General features: G+C 48.1%; 1 protein-coding gene across 1 annotated transcript; it reads right to left on the bottom strand.

The window, feature by feature from the left end:
- Positions 1-6,244: 6,244 nt before the first annotated feature.
- On the bottom strand, positions 6,245-23,041 carry LOC144676365 (cornifelin homolog). Its single transcript, XM_078536806.1, has 3 exons — positions 22,943-23,041; positions 9,020-9,201; positions 6,245-6,726 (listed from the first exon to the last, which is right to left on the bottom strand). Exons 2-3 carry the CDS (start codon positions 9,179-9,181, stop codon positions 6,490-6,492), a joined length of 399 nt encoding a protein of 132 aa, XP_078392932.1. The 5' UTR covers positions 9,182-9,201; positions 22,943-23,041; the 3' UTR covers positions 6,245-6,489.
- Between the last annotated feature and the right edge of the window lie 296 nt (positions 23,042-23,337).

The raw sequence follows: 23,337 nt of genomic DNA on the forward strand, positions 1-23,337 counted from the left end.
GTCAATTCCTCTTTTTTTCTTTATTCTTTTGTGGGATGTGGGTGTCACTGGAAAGGCCAGCATTTGTTGCCCGTCCCTAAATGCCCTTGAACTACGAGGCCATTGTAGAGGGAAGTTAAGAGTCAACCACAATGCTGTGGTTCTGGAGTCATGTGTAGGCCCGACCTGTTAAGGACGGCAGATTTCCCTCCCTAAAGCGGGAACAAATGGGTTTTTAATGACAATCAGTGATAGTTTCATGGTCATTAATACCGAGTCCAGCCTTCAGTTCCAGGCATTTATTGTTATTGGGCAGGTAAATAATGAAAGGGTGGTAAAAGTAAGAGTAGTACCGATTAGGGGGCAAAAAAGGGCTCTTGCATGTGGAGGCTGGAGAAATGGCGGAGGTGTTGAATGAGTCCCTTGCACCTGTCTTCACAAAGGAAGAGGATCCTACCCAGGCTGAGGTGAGAGAGAGGAGGTAACTGGTACACCAGGAGGACTTACAATCGAGAGGAGGGAGGCGTTGGAAAAGCTATCTTCATTTAAAATAGTTAAGGCACCAGGACCAGACGAGATGATTCGAAGGGCACTGAAGGAAGTGAGAATGGAAATTACAGAAGCACTAGTGATACTCTTCCAGTCTTCCTTAGACACAGGGGAGGTGCCAGAGGGCTGGAGAATTGCGAATGTTACACCCTTGTTCAAAAAGGGGTATAAGGTAAAGCTGGAAACCACAAGGCAGTCAGTTTGACCTCAGAGGTAGGGAAACTTCTGGAAACTATGGTACGGGATAAAATCAAGTGCAGGTTACTTATGGAAAGCCAGCATGAGTTCATTAAGGGAAAATCATGTTTAACATGCTGGAATTTTTTGAGGTAACAGAGAAGGTTGATAAAGGAAAGGTTGTTGACATGATACCTCCTGTCTCCCCAAAGCCTGTCCACCATCCACAAGGCACAAGTCAGGAGTGTGATGGAATACTCCCCACTTGCCTGGATGAGTGCAGCTCCCACAACACTCAAGAAGCTCGACACCATCCAGGACAAAGCGGCCCCGCTTGATTGGCATCCCATCCACAAACATTCACTCCCCCCACCACCGACGCACCGTAGCAGCAGTGTGTGTACCATCTACAAGCTGCACTGCAGGAATTCACCAAGGCTCCTTCGACAGCACCTTCAGCAGATAGATGGGAACACCACCAGCTGGAAGTTCCCCTCCAAGTCGCTCACCATCCTGACTTGGAAATATACCGGCCGTTCCTTCACTGTCGCTGGGTCAAAATCCTGGAACTCACTTCCTAACAGCACTGTGGGTGTACCTACACCACAGGGACTGCAGCGGTTCAAGAAGGCAGCTCACCACCACCTTCTCAAGGGGCAATTAGTGATGGGCAATAAACGCTGACCTAGCCAGCAACCTCACATCCCGTAAATGAATTTTAAAAAAATATGGGTTTTCAAAAAACATGTGATGCAGCGCTACAGAACAGTCTTGTGAGCAAGATTCTAGTTCATGGAATAAAAGGGGAAGTAAGCACTTGAATAAGAAATTGGCTGAGTGACAGGAAACGGAGGGTAGTGATAAATCATTGTTTTTCAGGTTGGAGGAAGGTTTGTAGTGGAGTTCCCCAGGGGATCAGTGTTGGGACATACGAAAGTATGAATTAGGAGCAGGAGTAGGCCACTCGGCTCCTCGAATCTGGTCCCCCATTCAAAAGCATCATGGCTGATCTGATCGTAACCTCAGCCCCACATTCCTGCCTACCCCCGATAACCTTTCACCCCCTTGCTAATCAAGAACCTATCTACCTCTACCTTAAAAATATTCAAAGACTCTGCTTCCATCGCCTTTTGAAGAAGTGAGTTCCAAAGAGCCTCAACCCTCTGAGGGAAAAAAATTCTCCTCAACCCTGCCTTAAATGAACGACGCCTTATTTTTAAACAGTGACCCCCCTAGTTCTAGATTCTCCCACAAGAGGCAACATCCTCTCCACATCCACCCTGTCAACACCCCTCAGGATCTTAAAGGTTTCAATTAAGTCACCTCTTACTCTTCTAAACTCCAGTGGATATAAGCCTAACCTGCCCAACCTTCCCTCATAGGACAAACCCGCCCATTCCAGGTATTAGTCTAGTAAACCTTCTCTGAACTGCTTCTAACGCATTTACATCTTTCTTTAAATAAGGAGACCAGTACAGTACACAATGCTCCAGATGTGGCCTCACCAGCGGCCTGTACAACTGAAGCATAATCTTCCCACTTTTGTAATCAATTCCCCTCACAATAAATGATCACATTCTATTTGCTTTCCTAATTACCTTCTGTACCTGCATACTAGCCTTTTGTGATTCATGCACTAGGACACCCAGATCCCTCTGCATCTTAGAGCTCCTCAATCTCTCACCATTTAGATAATCAGCTTCTTTTTTATTCTTCCTGTCAAAACGAACAATTTCACATTTGCCAGATCTTTGCCCACTTACTTAACCTATCTATGTCGCTCTGTAGCCTGCTTACATCCTCTTCACAATCTACTTTCCTTCCGCAAATTTAGCAACCATTCCTTTGGTCCCTTCACCCAAGTCATTTATATAAATTGTAAAAAGACCCTTGCTCTTCCTGATATATATTAATGACCTAGACTGTGGTGTGCAGGGCATGATTTCAAAAATTTCAGATGATACGAAGATTGGAAATGTTGTCAACTGTGATGAGGATAGTCTGGAACTTCAAAAGGACATAGACATGTTGGTGGGTTGGGCAGACAAGTGGCAGATGAAGTTCAATGCAGAGAAGTGTGAGGTGATTCATTTTGGCAGGAAAAAAATATGGTGAGACAGTATTAAATAAAGGGATAACCTCTAAAGGAGGTGCAGGAACTGAGGGACCTTGGTACATACATACATAGGTCATTGAAGATGGCAGGACATGTTGAGAGAGCAGCTAATAAAGCATATTGTACCTTAGATTTTATTAATAGGGGCATTGAGTGCAAGAGCAAGAAGGTCATGTTGAACTTGTATAAGACACTAGTTAGGCCTCATCTGGAATACTGCAGCCAGTCTGGGCACCATACTTGAGGAAGGATGTGAAGATTGGAGAGAATACAAAGGAGATTCACAAGAACGACTCCAGGGATAAAGAGCTGTAGCTATGAGGATAGATTGGAGAGGTTGGGACTGTTTTCCTTGGAGAAAAGAAGGCTGAGAGGAGACTTGATAGAGGTATTCAAGATCCTGAGGGGTATGGACAGGGTAAGTAGCGAGAAACTGTTCCCACTCGAGAACATCAAGAACTAGAGGGCACAGATTCAAAATAATTGGCAAAAGGAGTAAATGTGAGGTGAGGAAAAATGTTTTCACCCAGAGGGTGGTTGGACTCTGGAACAAACTTCCTGAAAGGGTGATGGAGGCAGGTTCGATCGAGGTATTCAAAAGGGAATTGGATTGCTACCTGAAAAGAGAGAATGTGCAAGGTTACGGGGATAAGGCAGGGGAGTGGGACTAGGCGGAATGCTCTTTCAGACAGCCAGCGCAGACTCGATGGGCCGAATGGCCTCCTTCTGCTCTGTAAAGATTCTGTGATAGTGCGAATTGAAATCAAAAACGGATTTAATATTAAATGTCAGAGGTACAAGAGCATAGAGGTTATATTAGTGGGCGAGTGATTAAAACATTGGACTAGTAATCCAAAGGCCCAGGGTAATTCTCTAGAGACATGGGTTCAAATCTCACCATGGCAACTCAAATTCAATTAATTAAATCTGGATTAAAAATCTAATCTCAGTAACGATGACCATGAAACTACTGGATTTCCACAAAAACACATCTGGTTCACTAACGCCCCTTTAAGGGGAGGAAATCTGCCGTCCTTACCCGGTCTGGCCTACATGTGACTCCAGACCCGCAGCGATGTGGTTGACTCTTAACTGCCCCTCCGAAATGGCCGAGCAAGCCCACTCAGTGGCATTCAAGAAGGCAGCTCACCACCACCTTCTCAAGGGCAATTAGGGATGGGCAATGAGTGTTGGCCTTGCCAGCGACGCCTACATCCTGTGAACGTTTTTTCTTAAGTACAGTGTGGCAGTTGGGGGGTTTGAGGCTCACGAAGTCAACTTGAGGCTGTTCACTCACAGACTGCAAATGATGAGCAGTTTTTTTTGGCCGTTAACAAGTGCCTCACACCCGTTACGCAGGGAAGTCTTTGATCCCTTTCTTGTCAGTGAACAGCGAGAGATAAGTCAAAGGCAGCGTCAATGAAGGATCGGGCAGCATGTGGTGTGGAGAGACAGTTAAAGGCTCTGTGAAGCATCAGAATGCAGGAGAGCTATCCTGCTAAAGTTAAATAAGGCAACCCGTTGACACGGGGAAGTGTAGCTTGTTCATTATTTTGATTTATTGCATGAAATTGTACTGAATAAACAAATTGAATCTGATTATAAACTGCTATTCTACTGAAGAATAATAAAGCATTTTTTAAACTCATACCTGGCCAAAACTCACCAGGTGATTGCTCAGCCCTTCACAGAGATCAAAGAAGAGTGAAAGACATAGATATGAGACTTGCCTCACTCGTGGATAGAACGGTAGCAACCTTGGGTCACATATTAGACAAATAGATAAAGCCCTGGTAGACCCCAGTGAACAGTTAGCTCCCTGAGGGTGAGGGGACTGAGAGACACCAGGCAGTATACAGATATCTCCCTGAGACAGAGGGGGGACTGAGAGACACCAGTCAGTGTACAGATATCTCCCTGAGAGAGAGAGGGGACTGAGAGACACCAGACAGTGTATAGATATCTCCCTGAGAGAGAGAGGGGACTGAGAGACACCAGTCAGTGTACAGATATCTCCCTGAGAGAGAGGGAAAGAGAGACACCAGTCAGTGTACAGATATCTCCCTGAGAGAGAGGGGACTGAGAGACACCAGTCAGTGTACAGATATCTCCCTGAGAGAGAGAGGGGACTGAGAGACACCAGTCAGTGTACAGATATCTCCCTGAGAGAGAGAGGGACTGAGAGACACCAGTCAGTGTACAGATATCTCCCTGAGAGAGAGAGGGACTGAGAGACACCAGTCAGTGTACAGATATCTCCCTGAGAGAGAGAGGGGACTGAGAGACACCAGTCAGTGTACAGATATCTCCCTGAGAGAGAGGGTCTGAGAGACACCAGTCAGTGTACAGATATCTCCCTGAGAGAGAGGGAACTGAGAGACACCAGTCAGTGTACAGATATCTCCCCGAGAGAGAGGGGACTGAGAGACACCAGACAGTGTACAGATATCTCCCTGAGAGAGAGGGAAAGAGAGACACCAGTCAGTGTACAGATATCTCCCTGAGAGAGAGGGAAAGAGAGACACCAGTCAGTGTACAGATATCTCCCTGAGAGAGAGGGGACTGAGAGACACCAGTCAGTGTACAGATATCTCCCTGAGAGAGAGAGGGACTGAGAGACACCAGTCAGTGTACAGATATCTCCCTGAGAGAGAGAGGGACTGAGAGACACCAGTCAGTGTACAGATATCTCCCTGAGAGAGAGAGGGGACTGAGAGACACCAGACAGTGTATAGATATCTCCCTGAGAGAGAGAGGGGACTGAGAGACACCAGTCAGTGTACAGATATCTCCCTGAGAGAGAGGGTCTGAGAGACACCAGTCAGTGTACAGATATCTCCCTGAGAGAGAGAGAGAGAGACACCAGTCAGTGTACAGATATCTCCCTGAGAGAGAGGGAAAGAGAGACACCAGTCAGTGTACAGATATCTCCCTGAGAGAGAGGGGACTGAGAGACACCAGTCAGTGTACAGATATCTCCCTGAGAGAGAGAGGGACTGAGAGACACCAGTCAGTGTACAGATATCTCCCTGAGAGAGAGAGGGACTGAGAGACACCAGTCAGTGTACAGATATCTCCCTGAGAGAGAGAGGGGACTGAGAGACACCAGTCAGTGTACAGATATCTCCCTGAGAGAGAGGGTCTGAGAGACACCAGTCAGTGTACAGATATCTCCCTGAGAGAGAGGGGACTGAGAGACACCAGTCATTGTACAGATATCTCCCCGAGAGAGAGGGGACTGAGAGACACCAGACAGTGTACAGATATCTCCCTGAGAGAGAGGGTCTGAGAGACACCAGTCAGTGTACAGATATCTCCCTGAGAGAGAGAGAGGGACTGAGAGACACCAGTCAGTGTATAGACATCTCCCTGAGAAAGGGGGTCCTGAGGGACTCAAGGCAACACAAGGCAATAGAAGAAAGAGTTACAGGAATTATTGAACAAAGCAGAGAAGGCCCTTCCGGGGACCACCTGCACATAGCATGCAGATCCTTCTTAAAGGTAGACCAGAGGGCTCTAGTTGTAGCCTTTATTTTTATACACGAGTGTAATCTCTATTTCATCGGCGCTGAGGAACAAATCTTCGCCGTGGAGTGTTATTAATATTTCATGTCAGCATCAGACACTTGCCCCCTCCACCCTGCATCCCTCAGTGGGTATCCATTCCATCATTTCTGGGAGTAGGGCGCCACTTGGTTAGCAGGAGGCATGTAAGGCTGCTGGGGGGTGTAGGCAGGCTGGGCCATATAGTTGGGCTGGGGCATGTAGGTTGGGTGCGGTAGCATCGTTGTGCTGGCATTAACCACCGTCACAGTGTTCTTTCTTGCCTTCATCTCCCGTGCTATTTGGCACCAGCCACAGGAGTTACACCAGTACATGATGCAGCAGTCATTAAAGATGGAGCCCTGGATGTTTAAAAAAAAAAAGACACAAAGGAATTTTAATGTTATTTATACTGGCAATCAGCCACTCAGTATTCACCCTCTTGAAACCATTCATTTGATTCCCCCCATCTCATGTGGTCCAGTGGGTAGTGTCCCTGCTTCTGATCCTGGAGGTTCAGGACTTGTAAACTCTTTCGAGTTATCAACAGTCACAGATTGCAACTCTTTCGAGTACAATCACAGTTCTTGGTTTTCCAGGAGTGGGACACGAACCCACAACCCTCTGATTCAAAGGCGAGGGTGCTATGGACTGAGCCACAGCTGACACTTTGATAATGTGGCCAAGCAGGTGGGTTATCAGCCTATAAAACCCTTCCAACACATGCTGATGGCAGCCAGTAAGAGTGGGAGTGATTCCCCTGGTCAGCTGTGCGATGGAAAGAGCATTGCCCATAGATCTGAACTGTAGCATGTGGCAGTGCATGTTGTCACAGCAGGCTGAACTCCCTCACCTACCCTCTGCCTCAAACCTTACCCTCGCCAAAGTGAGGGTGCGGTGAGGGGGGGGCTTTTTTTCCTGGCACCATTCCAGGAAACTCCACCGTTCTGTGGCACAGTTACCCTCCAGTCGGGCAGCCCAGTATTGGTGGGCACCAATACTCTGTATACACCCGGCGACGTGGGGTATCGGAGGAGCCGCATCTTTGCCTGGCAAGGCCGGGGATGCCACTCGTTTGAGACTCCCTGATGGCTGGGGCTCCTGGGGGCCAGATTGAGAGACACAGCCCACACCTGGTTCCCCTGGGGCGCGAATCTCGCCGTTTTGGAGCCCGAGGCGGATCGGGTGAGTGTGGAGGGCTCCTGGCATGAGTTACCTGCCTCGGTAGCCACTCTTGTCAGGGGGGTTGGGTGGGGAGCAGCATAACTAGAGGCCATCAGGATGAGGCAGTCACTAATAAACCCAATGGGGGATTCAGGAGAAACACCTTTAGCCAGAGAGCGGCGAGAATGTGGAACTCACTGCCACAGGGAGCGCTTGAAGTGAAGAATATAGATACATTTTAGGGGAAGCTGGATAAACGCATGAGGGGGGAGGGAATCGAGGGTACGGTGATATATTTAGATCAGGGAAGGGGGGGAGGAGGCTCGAGTGGGGCATAAACACCGGCATGGACTGTTTGGGCTGAATGGCCTATTTCCGTGTCATATATTCAATGTAACCCTGGGAGCGTGGAACTGTTTCAAGAGGCTGACTCAAGAGGGTTGGGCTGAAGGAGAACGGGTCAGAGATGCTAATGCTATGTTAATTATTAAAAAAGGTTATCATGGTGGTGAAAGATACACAGGTGAAGCTCTTAGAGCATTTGTAAAGAGAGGCTGTTGCTCCTAGGCCTGGCCAGGTTGGCCATGCATAGGTCCAGGCAGTGGGGGAGTTGAGGGGGTTGTCCAGCCCCGATTCTCTGCCCCTCTTCCGGGGCTACATTTGCGGCTGGGTGTCCTTGGAGAGGGAACACTGGCAGGCTTTGGGCCTCCTGTTCCTGGTGAGCACCACAGGGGATCGGAGTGCATCATTAGCCTCCAAAACGATACTTTGATTTGATTCGGCAAGTTCCCCCTAAAGCTTTTCTTTCGTTACAGTGACCCCCTGGGGAGCTACCAATTGCCCCTTTTATTTCAATTGGTTAACGCGTTAATTTGTTCCACTCATAAGGGTACAAAGGGGAGACTGTTGCTCCCGGACCTGTCCAAGTTGGCCATTTAAAAGCCCAGGCCGTTGAGGGCATTGTTTAGCCTCTTCCGTGGCTACATTCACGGCTGGGGGTCCTTGCAGCAGGAGCACATGGTGTCCCCTGGCACTCTTGAGGCCCTCCACAACTGGTACGCTCCACGAAACCTGCAGTGATTCCTTAGCCCCCAAAATGACATTTCAATTCGGTAAAATCCCTTTCGAATTTTTTTCTTTAGTTCAGTGCCCCCTTCGGGTCTATCGTTATTCACTTTGTCAAGTCGTTAACTTGACCGTTTGTTTTGTGTTGCTCAAAAGGGTATAAAGAGAGGCTGCTGAGACATTGGATTTGCAGGGGTGTGTAATGCTGCATTCTGAAATTCAACCTATCACTGAGAAAGGTGTTAGTTTTCTAGGGGGTCCGTGATTCACCAACTGGCTTGGGATAGATAGAACAAGACCGGAAGGAGCTAGCCACAGGAATTGATGGGCTGAATGGAAGGGAACGGAGAGCTGGCACCTGGGCGGTAAGGGCCGGTGGGTGATACCGGACTTAGCCCGTACCGTCCCAGGCAACCTTGCACTTACCGGGATTCCATTCCGCTCGCGGAAGGCAGCCCGCATCGAGAGGGAGACCGGGGGAATCGCTCCAATGCTGATGTAGCCGCAGGCGTTGCAGGACGTGTCCAGCAGAGGAAGGCAGAGGCACTCGCCAAACTCATCCACCGTCTTGCACATGAAGCACGGCATGCACCAGAATGCACAGCAACCTGCGAGAGTTCAGAGAACAAAGCCAGTGAGGTCAATATTAGTCGACGTGGGTGCCACAAGTACACCCTTTCATGCTACAGATCTTCGATCGGATGGCGCTGGGAGCAGTTAGGCTTGTTTTCTTTTGCGCTCTCATCATCATTCTTCCCCATATGAACACATTCAGCATTAGTGACGCGTCTCTAGCTGCCCCTTGAGGAGGTGGTGGTGAGCTGCTGCCTTCTTGAACCCCTGCCATCCCCTGTGGTGTAGGTACACCCACGGCGCCGTTAGGGAGGGAGCTCCAGGATTTTGACCCGGCGACAGTGAAGGAACGGCCGATATATTTCCAAGTCACGATGGCTTGGAGGGGGGGGAGAAAAACAGAAAATGCTGGAAAAACTCAGCAGGTCAGACAGCGTCGGTGGAGAGAGAAACAGAGTTGACGTTTCGAGTCGGTATGACCCTTCTTCGGAGCGACAGAGAAGTAGAAATGTGATTAAATTTGTACTGTTTAAGGGGGGGGTTGGAGCAGGTGATGCTGGATAGAAGGTCAGTGAAAGGTGGGGGCAAAGGAGAGATTGACAGAGATGACATGAACAAAAGGACAAAGGGGGTGTCAATGGTGGTGTTAAGGACTAAAGGAGGTGCTGATGGCGGCAAAGGTAAGAATGCAGAATGTGATAATAGCAGGACAAGGGTAAGCACTCTGGAAAGAACAACATGGCCAGGTCACAGATGGCCCTTGTGGGGGTAGAGTGGGGGAGAGGACGATGGTGGAGAAAAAAAGGATTGAAAATGGGATTTTTTAATGGGGGGCATAAAAAGGGGGATAAAACGATGAATAAATTATTAAAAATAAATAAAAATAAAAAGTGGATATAAATAAAAATGATTTTTTTTTACTTTCAGATTTCTAGCATCCACATAGTGTTTTGCTTTTATTTTGGCTTGGAGGGGAGCCTGTAAGTGGTGGTGTTCCCACGCATCTGCTGTCCTTGTCCTTCTAGGTGGTACAGGTCACGGGTTTGGAAGGTGCTGTCGAAGGAGACTTGGCGAGTTGCTGCAGTGCATCTTGTAGATGCTGCTACTGTGCGTCGGCGGTGGAGGGAGTGAATGTTTGTGGATGTGGCGCCAGTCAAGCCCTTTGTCCTGGACGGTGTTGAGTTTCTTGTGTTGTGGGAGCCGCACTCATCCAGGCAAGTGGGGAGTATCCCATCACACTCCTGACTTGTGCCTTGTAGACGGTGGGCAGGCTTTGGAGAGGTTAGTTACTCATTGTAAAATTCCCAGCCTGTGGCCTACTCTTGTAGCCACAGTATTTATGTGGCTGGAACATCTCAGCTTTTGGCCAATGGTAACCCCCCCCAGGATATTGATGCTATAAAATTGCATGCGTGAGAAGAAAAGGGGTCAAATCATGGTGTCCCGCAGGTTTGCTATGGAGATTTGGCGTTTGGCTAGAGTTTGACATCTCCATCCCACCCCCACCTCCATCAAAAACTCCATGGGAAACAAAGCCATTCTTGGAAAGCAAAGTTTCGACCGGGAGCTCAGAGCACCCTTAGAGGGCTCACCCAAACGCCCTTCTCCATCTGTCGGCCACCTGGGCCTCACCATCTCCTCAGGTCTCCTAGTCGAGGAGCAGTCATCCCCACAGCAAAGGCGGCCTCCTCTTTCACACCCTGGACCAATCGGGGAGCTCAGCTCTTAGTTGTCTTGCTGAGCAATTTTTCTTGACTCTTCCGTGGCAAAGCCAGCGGTTGTTTCCCGTCCTCGTGGTTTGTCTGCTCGGCCATTTCTGAGGTCAGCTGAGAGTCAACCACATCGCTGTGGTGTCTGGAGCCACATGTAGGCCAGACCGGGTAAGGAGGGCAGACTTCCTTCCTCTAAAGGGACATGAGCCAACCAGATGGTGTTTTTTTTTTACAACAATCAATGATAGTTTCACAGTCACCATTACTGAGACTAGCTTTCAATTCCAGATTTATTGGCTGCGTGCCATGGTGGGGTTTGAATTCATGTCCCTCAGTCAAGGGTGGGCAACCTTTCTCTTACCATTTGCACACAGACAAAATCAGCCACAGACCACAAAACGGTAAAAAAATCAACTTAATTTAGCTTTTTCAGAGATAATACGGAAATGTTCAACTCGCCCGCTGTTTTAATGCGATGGTTGAATTTGAATATTATGTTGTTAAATGTTATTATAGTCATTTAGCTGAAGCCTTTATCCAAAGCAAATTTCTAGCGATGATGGTAAATGCTATTTTAAAGGACTATATTTTTAGAAACCGTGGGAAGAATTTTCCCACCGTCGGGTAGTGGGGGGGAAGTTCAGGAGCGGGCGCGCCTCCGATCGGGGGCGCGCCGCCATTTTACGTGGGCGGGTCAATTAAGGCCCGCCCATCGTGACGTCCGCCCAGGGAGTGCGTCCCTCCTCCCCTCAGTTTGCCCTCTGCAAAGACTTGGGCTGTTCAAGTTGTGGACGTCCTTATAGAGGTGGCTCTTACTGTTCTCTCTGGCCTCCCACTCTCGCCAGGGCATGAAAAATCAGCAGCCAGTTTGCGCCTAGCAAGATCCTACCAATAGCGACAATAATGGCCCTGTAAGCTTTGCTTCAGTGGGGTTGGCTGTGGGGTGAATACTTACCCAGGACTTCAGGGGGCCATTTCCACTCTTCTTCAAAAAAGGCACCATGGGATGTTTAGTTTTGGTGAATATAAATACAGGCATCCCAGTGCAACTTAGCACTGAGTGCAACTTTGAGCAGAGTGCAGGGGTTAGGGTAAAGAGGGGTAGGAGGTATTCCTTTGATATTTTTCTAAATTCGCTCTTACTCTACTACAGGAGAAGAAACTAGCTGTTTGGTGAACATCTGGTAACTTTTTAAGGTCTATTCCATTCCTAAGGTTCAAAATAGAACTCAAACTGCTGGTAAGGTTCATAAAATGTATAAAAAAGGAAAATAATTAATTGAATAAAATAATTAGGTATTTAATTAAAGCACATTAAGGATGGCAGGACAGGTGATGTGTCACGGCTGCAGGACGTGGGAGCTCTTGGATGCCAGTGTGATCCAGGGCAGTAAGAGTTTGCGGCCCGAGGCGGGTCAGCTCAGACTGATTGAGCTGGAGGCCGAGCTGCAGACATTGTGGTGCATCAGGGGCGGCGGGGAAGGTTATCTGGGCATTTTGTACCGGGGGGAGGGGGCGACCACACCCCTTACGTTAGTGTCTTCTGATTTGGTCGATGGTCAGGGACAGGAGGATGTGACTGCGGGTGAGGCCGGTAAGGGGACCCAGAGGGCAGGAGGGCCTCAGCCTTTGAAGTTGTCCGACAGGTTTGAGGTTCTTTTCAGCTTGTTTCGAGTGAGAGTGGAGGCCACGGGTTGGATGAGCTGACTGACCGTGGCATCATGATACAGGAAGCCATTCAAGTTGAGGGAGCAAAACGGAAGGTAGTGGTTGGGGACAGTATAGTGAGGGGGGTTGACACTGTCCTCTGCAGCAAAGAGCAAGAGACCAGAAGGCTGTGTTGCCTGTCTAGTACCAGGTTTTAGGATATCTACTCAGGGCTGGAGAGGAACTCAGGATTGTGGGGGGGTGGTGGGAGAAGGATCCCATTGTGGTGGTCCATGTAGGTGCCAATGACATAGGCAGGACAAGGAAAGAGGTTCTGCATAGTCAATATGAGGATCTGGGCATCGAATTAAGGAGCAGAACATCTGGATTATTACCTGAGCCACGTGCAAATTGGCATAGCACAAGTAATATTAGAGAATTGAATGCGTGGCTCAAAGACTGGGTGTGGGAGAAGTGGTTTCCGGTTTGTGGGGCATTGGCACCAGTACTGGGAAAAATAGGAGCCGCACTTTTGGGACAGTCTACACCTGAACCGTGCCGGGACCAGCATTCTAGCGAGCAGCATAACTAGGGAAGTTGAGAGGATTTTAAACTATATAATGGGACAAGGGGTCAACATTGGGAAGATGTATGGTGAATCAAAGAATAGAGACAAGGCAAGAGAGAATGGCACTAATATGGGGAATGATAAACAGGCCATAACAGGAAGGGTTAGAGAGGACAGATCCACGAGTAAATCAGCAGATAAGACTAGGGGTTACAAAAATAGTAAAAGGACAAAACTAAAGTCTTTCTATCTGAATGCACGTAGCATTCGAAACAAAACAGACGAACTGTTAGCACCAATAGAAATAAATAAATATGATCTGATAACCATTGCAGAGACATGGCTGCAGGATGGCATAGATTGGGACCTGAAAATAAAATCTCATAGTGTAGTGGAGAACATATTGGCATGGATAGAAGATTGGTTAGCTAACAGAAAGCAGAGAGTAGGCATAAATAGGTCATTTTCTGTTGGCAAAATGTAATACTTCGTGGAGGAATAAAGGTCAAATAATATGGAATTAATACAGGAATATTAAGTATTGCTGAAAGGAAACATTTTTTCGAAGCTTTTAACCTTACACTCATCAGGACAAACGCAGAAACAATGCTCCCTGACATTGATATTCTTGCAATTGTCCTGTTGAGTGCAAGACGAAAAGCTTCAACAGAATGTCTTTTTTCAGCAATGCTCAAATTCTGTAATACCAAACGGCTATTTTTATAGAGGGATGTCAGATTAAAAGTTACTTCAGGTAAGAAAACACTTTAACAAGGGTCAAAACTAGCTTGCAAAAGCAGCAAGGCCAACTCCCTTCACTGCAATGTGAAGCTGCTGAAATGATGCCACACACTTTGAAAGTGATGTTCTTCCCTATGACACAAATACAACCGCTACAATAATAGCTCTGATAAGCAAAGCCTTAAAACAGATAAATGAAACACTAGGCCCCAAGTTTTATTAACCTACCAGATGCAATACCTTGACTAAGCAACATTGGCCAACATGGCCGTCACAGAGGGCTGGATTTTACCGTTGGCGAGCAGGGGGCAGGTCCCGCTCGCCGACGGGTAAAACGATGCGCGGTGATGTCGGGCGGAACTCCCGACGTCACCACGCCCCCCATTTAAATTTTCAGGAAGGCGGGGGCTCAGCAAGGCCAGCTGCGCGCCCACCGACCTGTCGATGGCCAATTGAGGCCATTGACAGAGCAATTAAAGTACTTTGTGTACCTTGCCCAACCTTAAGGCTGGCGGGCAGGCCAGGAGCCCCGGCGGCAACTAGAAAAAACATGAAACCTCATCCACGTGTAGTTCCTGCTGAGTATATTGTACATAAACTTAATGTTTCCATCCAAGAGGTGTCTGCTGGTCATCTCTATTATTAATAGCACAACTCAGCCATCCTACAACACTAAGGGCAGAATTTGGCCCTTGATGGGCAGGCAGCCAATCACTGCCGCCGAAACGGGCCCCGCCGCCATTTTGAGTGGGCGGGCCAATTAAGACCCGCCCAACGGGCTTCCTGTGCGGGGTGGGGGGGAGGGATTCCCCCACTGTCAGAGTGACTAAGCGCTGTCTCAGGGAGAGCGCTGAAAGTTTTATAAACTTAAAAAATAGAAAAGTAAAAAAATGATTAACATGTCCCCCCCCTCAAGTGACAATGTCACACGAGATGGGACATGTTAATAAATATCACATAAAGTTGATTAAAGTTTTTGAATATAGGCGTGAAACCTCATCCCGCCGGTGGATGAGGCTTCATGTTTTTATCAGAAGCCCGCCGGGTCTCCTGGCCTGTCCGCCAGCCTTAAGGTCGGACGGGCAGGGCCTTTAATTGGCTTAATTATCCTGTCAGTGGCCTCAATTGGCCATTGACAGGTCAGCGGGCGGACAGTTGATTTCGCTGTCCACCATTGCCTTCCCGAATATTTTAATGGGGCGGGATGACATCGAGGGTTTCCCCCCGATGTCACCCCATGTCATTTTCATGTCAGCGAGCGGGCCCCAGCCCCAACTCGCCATCGGAAAAATTCCGGCCTAAGTTTACTTAAATTTAAGGGGGAAATACGGCACAGATTCCACTAACGTCTTGTCAGGCAATTGGGCATCACAGCAATAAGCTGCATGTCTCCCTGGGCCCTCGGACTGTGACCTGGGCATTCACAAGAACGAGGGCATAAGAATTAGGACCAGGAGTTAGGGCCATTCGGCCCTCTCGAGCCTGCTCCGCTATTCAGTCAGATCATGGCTGTGGCCTTAACTCCACTCTCCTGCCTGTTCCCCCCCAACCTTCCCCGCCCCATAACACTTGGCTGCCCTGTCGACCAATAATCGGCCTAACCCAGGCTTGAACATAGTCAAAGACCCGGCCTCCGCTGCGCTCTCTGGGGGAAGAGAGTTCCGAATGCTAATGACTCCTTCTGAGGGAAAAAACCCCCCTTCTTGTCTCGTCTGAAACGGGTGGCCCCTTATTTTGGAACTATGGCCGTGGGTGAACATGAGGCCACTCTTTGTCCGGCCTGGGGCCTCTCAAGAAACAAAACGAAGCAGGGTTTTGATGGGGTAAACAGGACAAGCGGAAAAATAGAAACTTGAGGCCGTTGGAAAAACAACCAGAGGCAGAGATGAGGAGAAATTTGTTTACGCGGTATGTTGTTGGGGCCTGAAGGGTGCTGTCTGAAGGGACGATGAAAGCAGATTGAACAGGGACTTCCAACAGGATAAATACTTGAAAAAGGAGCAAAGATTTAGCGGTGATGGGTGAAAAGCGAGGTTGGGGTGGGGGGTGGGGTGGCGGGTAAGCGGTGACGAATTGGATAGCCCTTTCCAAGAGAGCAGGGTCGGATGAATAATGGGCTGAATGGCTACCTGTATCTGCTGAAACACTCAACAGTGAGCTAACGCCGTGGCCCCAAGGGATAATCGCCTCCACACCTGTACACAGGGAATGTTTGTGAGCTGAACATGACTTATTTTTAACTCTGTTTTGATACTAAAGAGCCCTGTTGTTTGAGTCAGGTGCCCTTAGGCCAATTCCTTTCGCACATTCTTCCCGGAATCTCTATTAAATATATCACTGCCAGTCATGGCAAGAGTACTCTGGAGTTAGGCCGCTCTGAGTAACATGGCATTTAGCTGGGACCAATTTTAACCTCGCCCGCCCAACAGAAGAATGTCAGGGCTGGGCCCTACCCAGTTCGAGAGACCGACCGGCCTTTGAAACCTGTGGGGAGTGACATCGAGCTCAGGGGGTGGCGCTCATGCCCCGAGTCACAGGGTTCTGGCTTCCAGTCCCACTCCAGAGCTCAAGTGCCAAAAAAAACCCAATACCGGGGGGGCAGTGCTGCCCTGTCAGAGGTGTCGTCTTTCAAACGAGGTGCTCAACCCAGGGGCCCCCATCTGCCTGCTTGGCAGGCAGGAGATGTCAAAGATCCCATGGCGCTGTTTCCAAAGCAGAGCTGGGGAGCACTCCCCGGTGTCCTGGCCAATGTTTATCCCTCAGTCAACGTCTCAAAAACAGATTATCTATCCCCTTGCTGTGTGTGTGTATGTGTGTGTGTGTGTGTGTGTGTCCCACTGGGAGTTTGCTGTGGGCAAATCGACTGCTACGTTTCCTACGTTACAACAGTGACTACAGTTCAGAAGGCACTTAAGAACATAACGTACAGGAATTAGGAGCAGGAGTAGGCCATTCAGCCCATCGAACCTGCTGACCTGTGGCCTTAACAACAATGAGCTAAAGTTCCCCAGCAAAGCTCACCTGTCAGAACAGAAATCATGAGGAGACCTAGGATGGGCAGGTTATATTCGAACTTCTAGGCCTCAGGTAAAGGCCCTAGACGGGTTTCCTGGCCTGCCTCCAAACCTCTCTAGATTCCCGATCCATCCCGTCACTGGTTTGGGCCGCCGGGAAATTCGCTTTTCCGCTCCGGCCTCGGAGTAGAAGCGGTGGCCTGGTTCCCCCCCTGGGTGTTTCCGGCCTGTGTGAAAAGGGGGCGCTCGCTGCCTGCTCTCAGGTAAAAACAAAAAACACCACAAGGCAGTTGCAGGGCAGGTAGACAACCAGGTCCAGGTGGGGAGGAATGGGTTCAGCTACCTGGGCAGCCTCATGGTCGAATCTTTTTCATGTAGGAGGAGGCCTTTCAGCCCATTGTGGCTGTGCTGGCCCTTTGAAAGAGTTATCCGGTTAGTCCCGCTCCACCGTGCTCTATTCCCGTAACACCGCAAACTGTTTCCCCTTCAGCCGCTTAACCAGTTCCCTTTTTGAAGCTCCTATTGAATATACTTCCACCGCTCTTCCAGATCATGCCTATGGCACCTCCCCATGCCCACGCAGAAGATGCAACACCTGCCCCTTCACTTCCTCTCTCCTCACCGTCCAAGGGCCCAAACACTCCTTTCAAGTGAAGCAGAATTTCACTTGCATTTCCCCTAACTTAGTCTACTGCATTCGTTGCTCCCAATGCGGTCTCCTCTACATTGGAGAGACCAAACGCAGACTGGGCGACCGCTTTGCAGATCACCTGCGGTCTGTCCGCAAGACCCAAACCTCCCTGTCGCTTGCCATTTTAACACTCCACCCTGCTCTCTTGCCCACATGTCTGTCCTTGGCTTGCTGCATTGTTCCAGTGAAGCCCAACACAAACTGAAGGAACAGCACCTCATCTTCCGACTAGGCACTTTACAGCCTTCCGGACTGAATATTGAATTCAACAACTTTAGATCTTAAACTCCCCCTCCCCCCATCCCCACCCCGTTTCTTCCCCCTCCCTTTAATTTTTTTTTCAATAATTTATATAGATTTTTCTTTTCCCACCTATTTCCATTATTTTTAAATCTACAACTAATACCTTGTCAGTCTTTCCACCCCACCCCCACTAGAGCTGTACCTTGAGTGTCCTGCCATCCATTCTTAATTAGCACATTCTCTTAGATAATATCACCACCTTCAACACCTCTTTGATCCTTTTGTCTGTGACATCTTTTGATTATCTGCTCCTATCACTGTTTGCTTGTCCCTACAACCACCCCACCCTCAACTTCTCTCTCCCCCCGCCCCCCACCTTAAACCAGCTTATATTTCACCCCTCTCCTAACTTTACTCAGTTCTGTTGAAGTATCATGAGGACTCGAAACGTCAACTTTGTTCTTCTCTGCCGATGCTGCCAGACCTGCTGAGTTTTTCCAGGTAATTCTGTTTTTGTTCCAGATCATAACAACTAGCTTCATAAACATATCATTTTCTTTCTGCACCTGTTTTCACAAGTCTCTTAAATCCATTTACTCCTGTTATTAAACCAGCTGCTACTGAAGCCAGTTTCACTTTAATTACTCTTACAAAACCATCCATTATTTTAAACAATGTGATTGAATCTTCCCCAGGGCCATTGATGAGACAGTGCAAAGGGAGTTTTACATTGTATCTGTACCTGTCCTGGGAGTATTTGATGGGGACAGTGTAGAGGGAGCTTTACTCTGTATCTAACCCCGTGCTGTACCTGCCCTGGGAGTGTTTGATGGGGACAGTGTAGAGGGAGCTTTACTCTGTATCTAACCCCGTGCTGTACCTGCTCTGGGAGTGTTTGATGGGGACAGTGTAGAGGGAGCTTTACTCTGTATCTAACCCCGTGCTGTACCTGTCCTGGGAGTGTTTGATGGGGACAGTGTAGAGGAAGATTTACTCTGTATCTAACCACGTGCTGTACCTGTCCTGGGAGTGTTTGATGGGGACAGTGTAGAGGGAGATTTACTCTGTATCTAACCCCATGCTGTACCTGTCCTGGGAGAGTTTGATGGGGACAGTGTAGAGGGAGCTTTACTCTGTATCTAACCCCGTGCTGTATCTGTCCTGGGAGTGTTTGATGGGGACAGTGTAGAGGGAGCTTTACTCTGTATCTAACCCCTTGCTGTACCTGTCCTGGGAGTGTTTGATGGGGACAGTGTAGAGGGAGCTTTACTCTATATCTAACTCCTTGCTGTACCTGTTCTGGGAGTGTTTGATGGGGACAGTGTAGAGGGAGCTTTACTCTATATCTAACTCCTTGCTGTACCTGTCCTGGGAGTGTTTGATGGGTGCGAATTTTTACAACTAGCTAGGAGATGCCAAGCAATATGTTTATATTACTAATACTATTGGTACCATGAAAGAGGTTTTATTGTTAGAAGAGGTGGGGTTCAAAGGGACTGGTGATACAATGAGAATTTACATTCCAAGGGAAGGCTAGGTATATACAGAAGAAAGGTTTGTGTGTGAGTCAGAGGCATGCCCCCTGTTAGTCTACAACTGTCTGCAAAGGAAACACATTGCAAGGGACCTCATTTTGAATTCGTAAGATAAAATGTGATTTTCCTGGTGTCTGTTTAAAGTCTGTGGTTTATTGTTGACTTGGGGAAGATTTATCTGGGAGTGATTAATTTGAGGATTTGTTTAATAGTTATTATGGTAGCAATTTATAGATGTAAATGTATTTAATAGCTTGTAAAATATGTGTGTGAGTATGTGTGTGTGTGTATGGGAGTGCATGTGTGTGTGTGATTTTGAGTGTGTGCATGCAAGTATGCATTTGGGCATACGTGTGTGTGTCTTAGTGTGTGAACATGTTTGTGTGAGCGTGAGTGTGTGTGTGAGTGTGAGTGTGTGTGTATGAATATGAATGTGTGTGAATGTGTGTGTGTGTGTGAGAGAGTATGTGTGTGTGTTTGTGTGTGTAAGAGTGAATGTGAGAGTATGATTGTGTGTGAGTGTGTGTGTTATTGTGTGTTATTGTGTGTGTGAGTGTAAGTGTGAGTGTGTGCGAGTGTGAGTGTGTGCGTGTGTGTGTGCAAGTGTGGGTGTGAGTGTGAGTGTGTGCGAGTGTGTGCATGTGTGTGAGTGTGAGTGTGCGCGAGTGTGAGTGTGTGCATGTGTGTGTGAGTGTGAGTGTGCGCGAGTGTGAGTGTGTGAATGTGTGTGTGTGAGTGTGTGCGTGTGTGTGTGCGAGTGTGAGTGTGTGCATGTGTGTGTGTGAGTGTGTGCGTGTGTGTGTGCGCGAGTGTGAGTGTGTGAATGTGTGTGTGTGAGTGTGTGCGTGTGTGTGCGAGTGTGTGTGTGCATGTGTGTGTGTGCGAGTGTGAGTGTGCGCGAGTGTGAGTGTGTGCGTGTGTGCGAGTGTGAGTGTGTGCGTGTGTGGGTGCAAGTGTGAGTGTGTGTGTGTGTGAGAGAGAGAATATGGCCTGGATTCACGTTAAAGAGGCAGGTAGCTCGAGTCAGGAAATTCCCCGACATAGCAGACTTGCCTCAACACAAAGTGCTCTGAATGGCGAGATGTTCACTCCAGGAGTCGGATGGGGAGAGGACGGGGGGGGTGGAGGGGGGGGGTGGCAGCATGGGCGGGTGGGGAATGGAGTTGGGCCCGCTGCCCCAGGAGAAAATATGAGGTGGCAATGGAGGCGGCTGAATACCCACCTCAATTTTCAGAGACTTCCTCCCAATTTATGTGAGTGTGTGTGTATGTGAGTTTGTGTGTATGTGAGTGTGTGTGTATGTGGGTGTGTGTTTATGTGAGTGTGTGTGTATGTGAGTGTGTGTGTATGTGGGTGTGTGTGTATGTGGGTGTGTGTTTATGTGAGTGTGTGTTTATGTGAGTGTGTGTTTATGTGAGTGTGTGTTTATGTGAGTGTGTGTGTATGTGGGTGTGTGTGTATGTGGTTGTGTGTTTATGTGAGTGTGTGTGTATGTGAGTGTGTGTTTATGTGAGTGTGTGTTTATGTGGGTGTGTGTGTATGTGAGTGTGTGTTTATGTGAGTGTGTGTTTATGTGAGTGTGTGTGTATGTGGGTGTGTGTGTATGTGAGTGTGTGTGTATGAGTGTGTGTGTATGTGGGTGTGTTTATGTGAGTGTGTGTTTATGTGAGTGTGTGTGTATGTGGATGTGTGTGTATGTGAGTGTGTGTTTATGTGGGTGCGTGTGTATGTGAGTGTGTGTTTATGTGAGTGTGTGTGTATGTGAGTGTGTGTTTATGTGAGTGTGTGTGTATGTGGATGTGTGTGTATGTGAGTGTGTGTTTATGTGGATGTGTGTGTATGTGAGTGTGTGTTTATGTGGATGTGTGTGTATGTGAGTGTGTGTTTATGTGAGTGTGTGTTTATGTGGATGTGTGTGTATGTGAGTGTGTGTTTATGTGAGTGTGTGTGTATGTGGATGTGTGTGTATGTGAGTGTGTGTGTATGTGAGTGTGTGTGTATGTGGGTGTGTGTTTATGTGAGTGTGTGTGTATGTGGATGTGTGTGTATGTGAGTGTGTGTTTATGTGGATGTGTGTGTATGTGGATGTGTGTGTATGTGAGTGTGTGTTTATGTGGATGTGTGTGTATGTGAGTGTGTGTTTATGTGAGTGTGTGTGTATGTGGGTGTGTGTGTATGTGAGTGTGTGTGTATGTGGGTGTGTGTTTATGTGAGTGTGTGTGTATGTGGATGTGTGTGTATGTGAGTGTGTGTTTATGTGGATGTGTGTGTATGTGAGTGTGTGTTTATGTGGATGTGTGTGTATGTGAGTGTGTGTTTATGTGAGTGTGTGTGTATGTGGGTGTGTGTGTATGTGAGTGTGTGTATGTGAGTGTGTGTTTATGTGAGTGTGTGTGTATGTGAGTGTGTGTTTATGTGAGTGTGTGTGTATGTGGATGTGTGTGTATGTGCGTGTGTGTTTATGTGGATGTGTGTGTATGTGAGTGTGTGTTTATGTGGATGTGTGTGTATGTGAGTGTGTGTTTATGTGAGTGTGTGTGTATGTGGGTGTGTGTGTATGTGAGTGTGTGTGTATGTGAGTGTGTGTTTATGTGAGTGTGTGTGTATGTGGGTGTGTGTGTATGTGAGTGTGTGTGTATGTGGGTGTGTGTGTATGTGGGTGTGTGTTTATGTGAGTGTGTGTTTATGTGAGTGTGTGTGTATGTGGGTGTGTGTGTATGTGAGTGTGTGTGTATGTGAGTGTGTGTTTATGTGAGTGTGTGTGTATGTGAGTGTGTGTGTGTGTGTGTGTGAATATGTGAGTGTGTGTGTATGTGAGTGTGTGTGTATGTGAGTGTGTGTGTATGTGAGTGTGTGTTTATGTGAGTGTGTGTGTATGTGAGTGTGTGTGTGTGAGTGTGTGAATATGTGAGTGTGTGTGTATGTGAGTGTGTGTGTATGTGAGTGTGTGTTTATGTGAGTGTGTGTGTATGTGAGTGTGTGTGTATGTGAGTGTGTATGTTTATGAGTGTGTGTGTGTGTATGTGAGTGTGTGTGTGTGTGTGTGTGTGAATATGTGAGTGTTTGTTTATGTGAGTGTGTGTGTACGTGAGTGTGTGTGTATGTGAGTGTGTGTTTATGTGAGTGTGTGTGTATGTGAGTGTGTATGTTTATGTGAGTGTGTGTGTGTGTGTGTGTGAGTATGTGTGTGAGAGTGTGAGTGAATGTGAGTGTGAATGTATGTGAGTGTGAGTGTGTGTTGTGTGTGAGTATGAGTGTGTAAGGGAGTGCGTGAGTGCGTGTATATGAGTTTGAGTGTGCGCATGCGAGTGCGTGTTCGAGTGTACGTGCGTGTGCCTTAGTGTGTGAATGTGAGTGTGAATATGACTGCGCGTGTGTGTGTACGAGTGTGAATGTGAGTTTGTGTCTGTGTGCGTGTGGTGAGGACAGATACAGACCCGACTGCAATGCCTCTCCGGAAACTCTAATACCCTCCTCCCTCCTGACTCTAGCTGCCTCCAGCTCTGGGCAGCCAGTCTGGACCGTGCTGTGGGCAGCATCAGCAGTCTCACCGTGGGCGGGAGGGGGGGTGGAGGGAGGTGGGGAAACAGCGGCGGGTAAGGGAGAGGGGAGGCTCAATACATACAGATTCCACAATCTTCACAGCATCCAAAGATCCCAGTGTTCCAGCCTTTGGACTGCGTGCTGATGATGGTGGTGGTGGTGGTTTGCTGCGGCTGTGTCATCACAACAACAGGGGCAGCCATTGCTGATCCTGGGACAGAGAGAGAGAGGGAGAGAGGGAGAGACATATAAGCAAGGATGGTCAGTCAGAACTGTGCCCTCCCAGCTGGAAAGTGACTGCGCCCTAAAGCCAACTAAACCTCGGCGTCTACATCAATGACGTTCCCTCCATTAGGGGTGGGTGCCCCTTGTTAATGATAACATTACAGTTATAAAGTACTTACAGCACAGGAACAGGCCATTCAGGCCATCTAGTACATGCTATCTAGTACAAGCCTCCTCCCACCCCCTCTTCAT

This window comes from Cetorhinus maximus, unplaced genomic scaffold (genome assembly GCF_964194155.1).
Source record: "Cetorhinus maximus unplaced genomic scaffold, sCetMax3.hap1.1 HAP1_SCAFFOLD_1545, whole genome shotgun sequence".
Classification (NCBI taxonomy): Eukaryota; Metazoa; Chordata; class Chondrichthyes; order Lamniformes; family Cetorhinidae; genus Cetorhinus; species Cetorhinus maximus.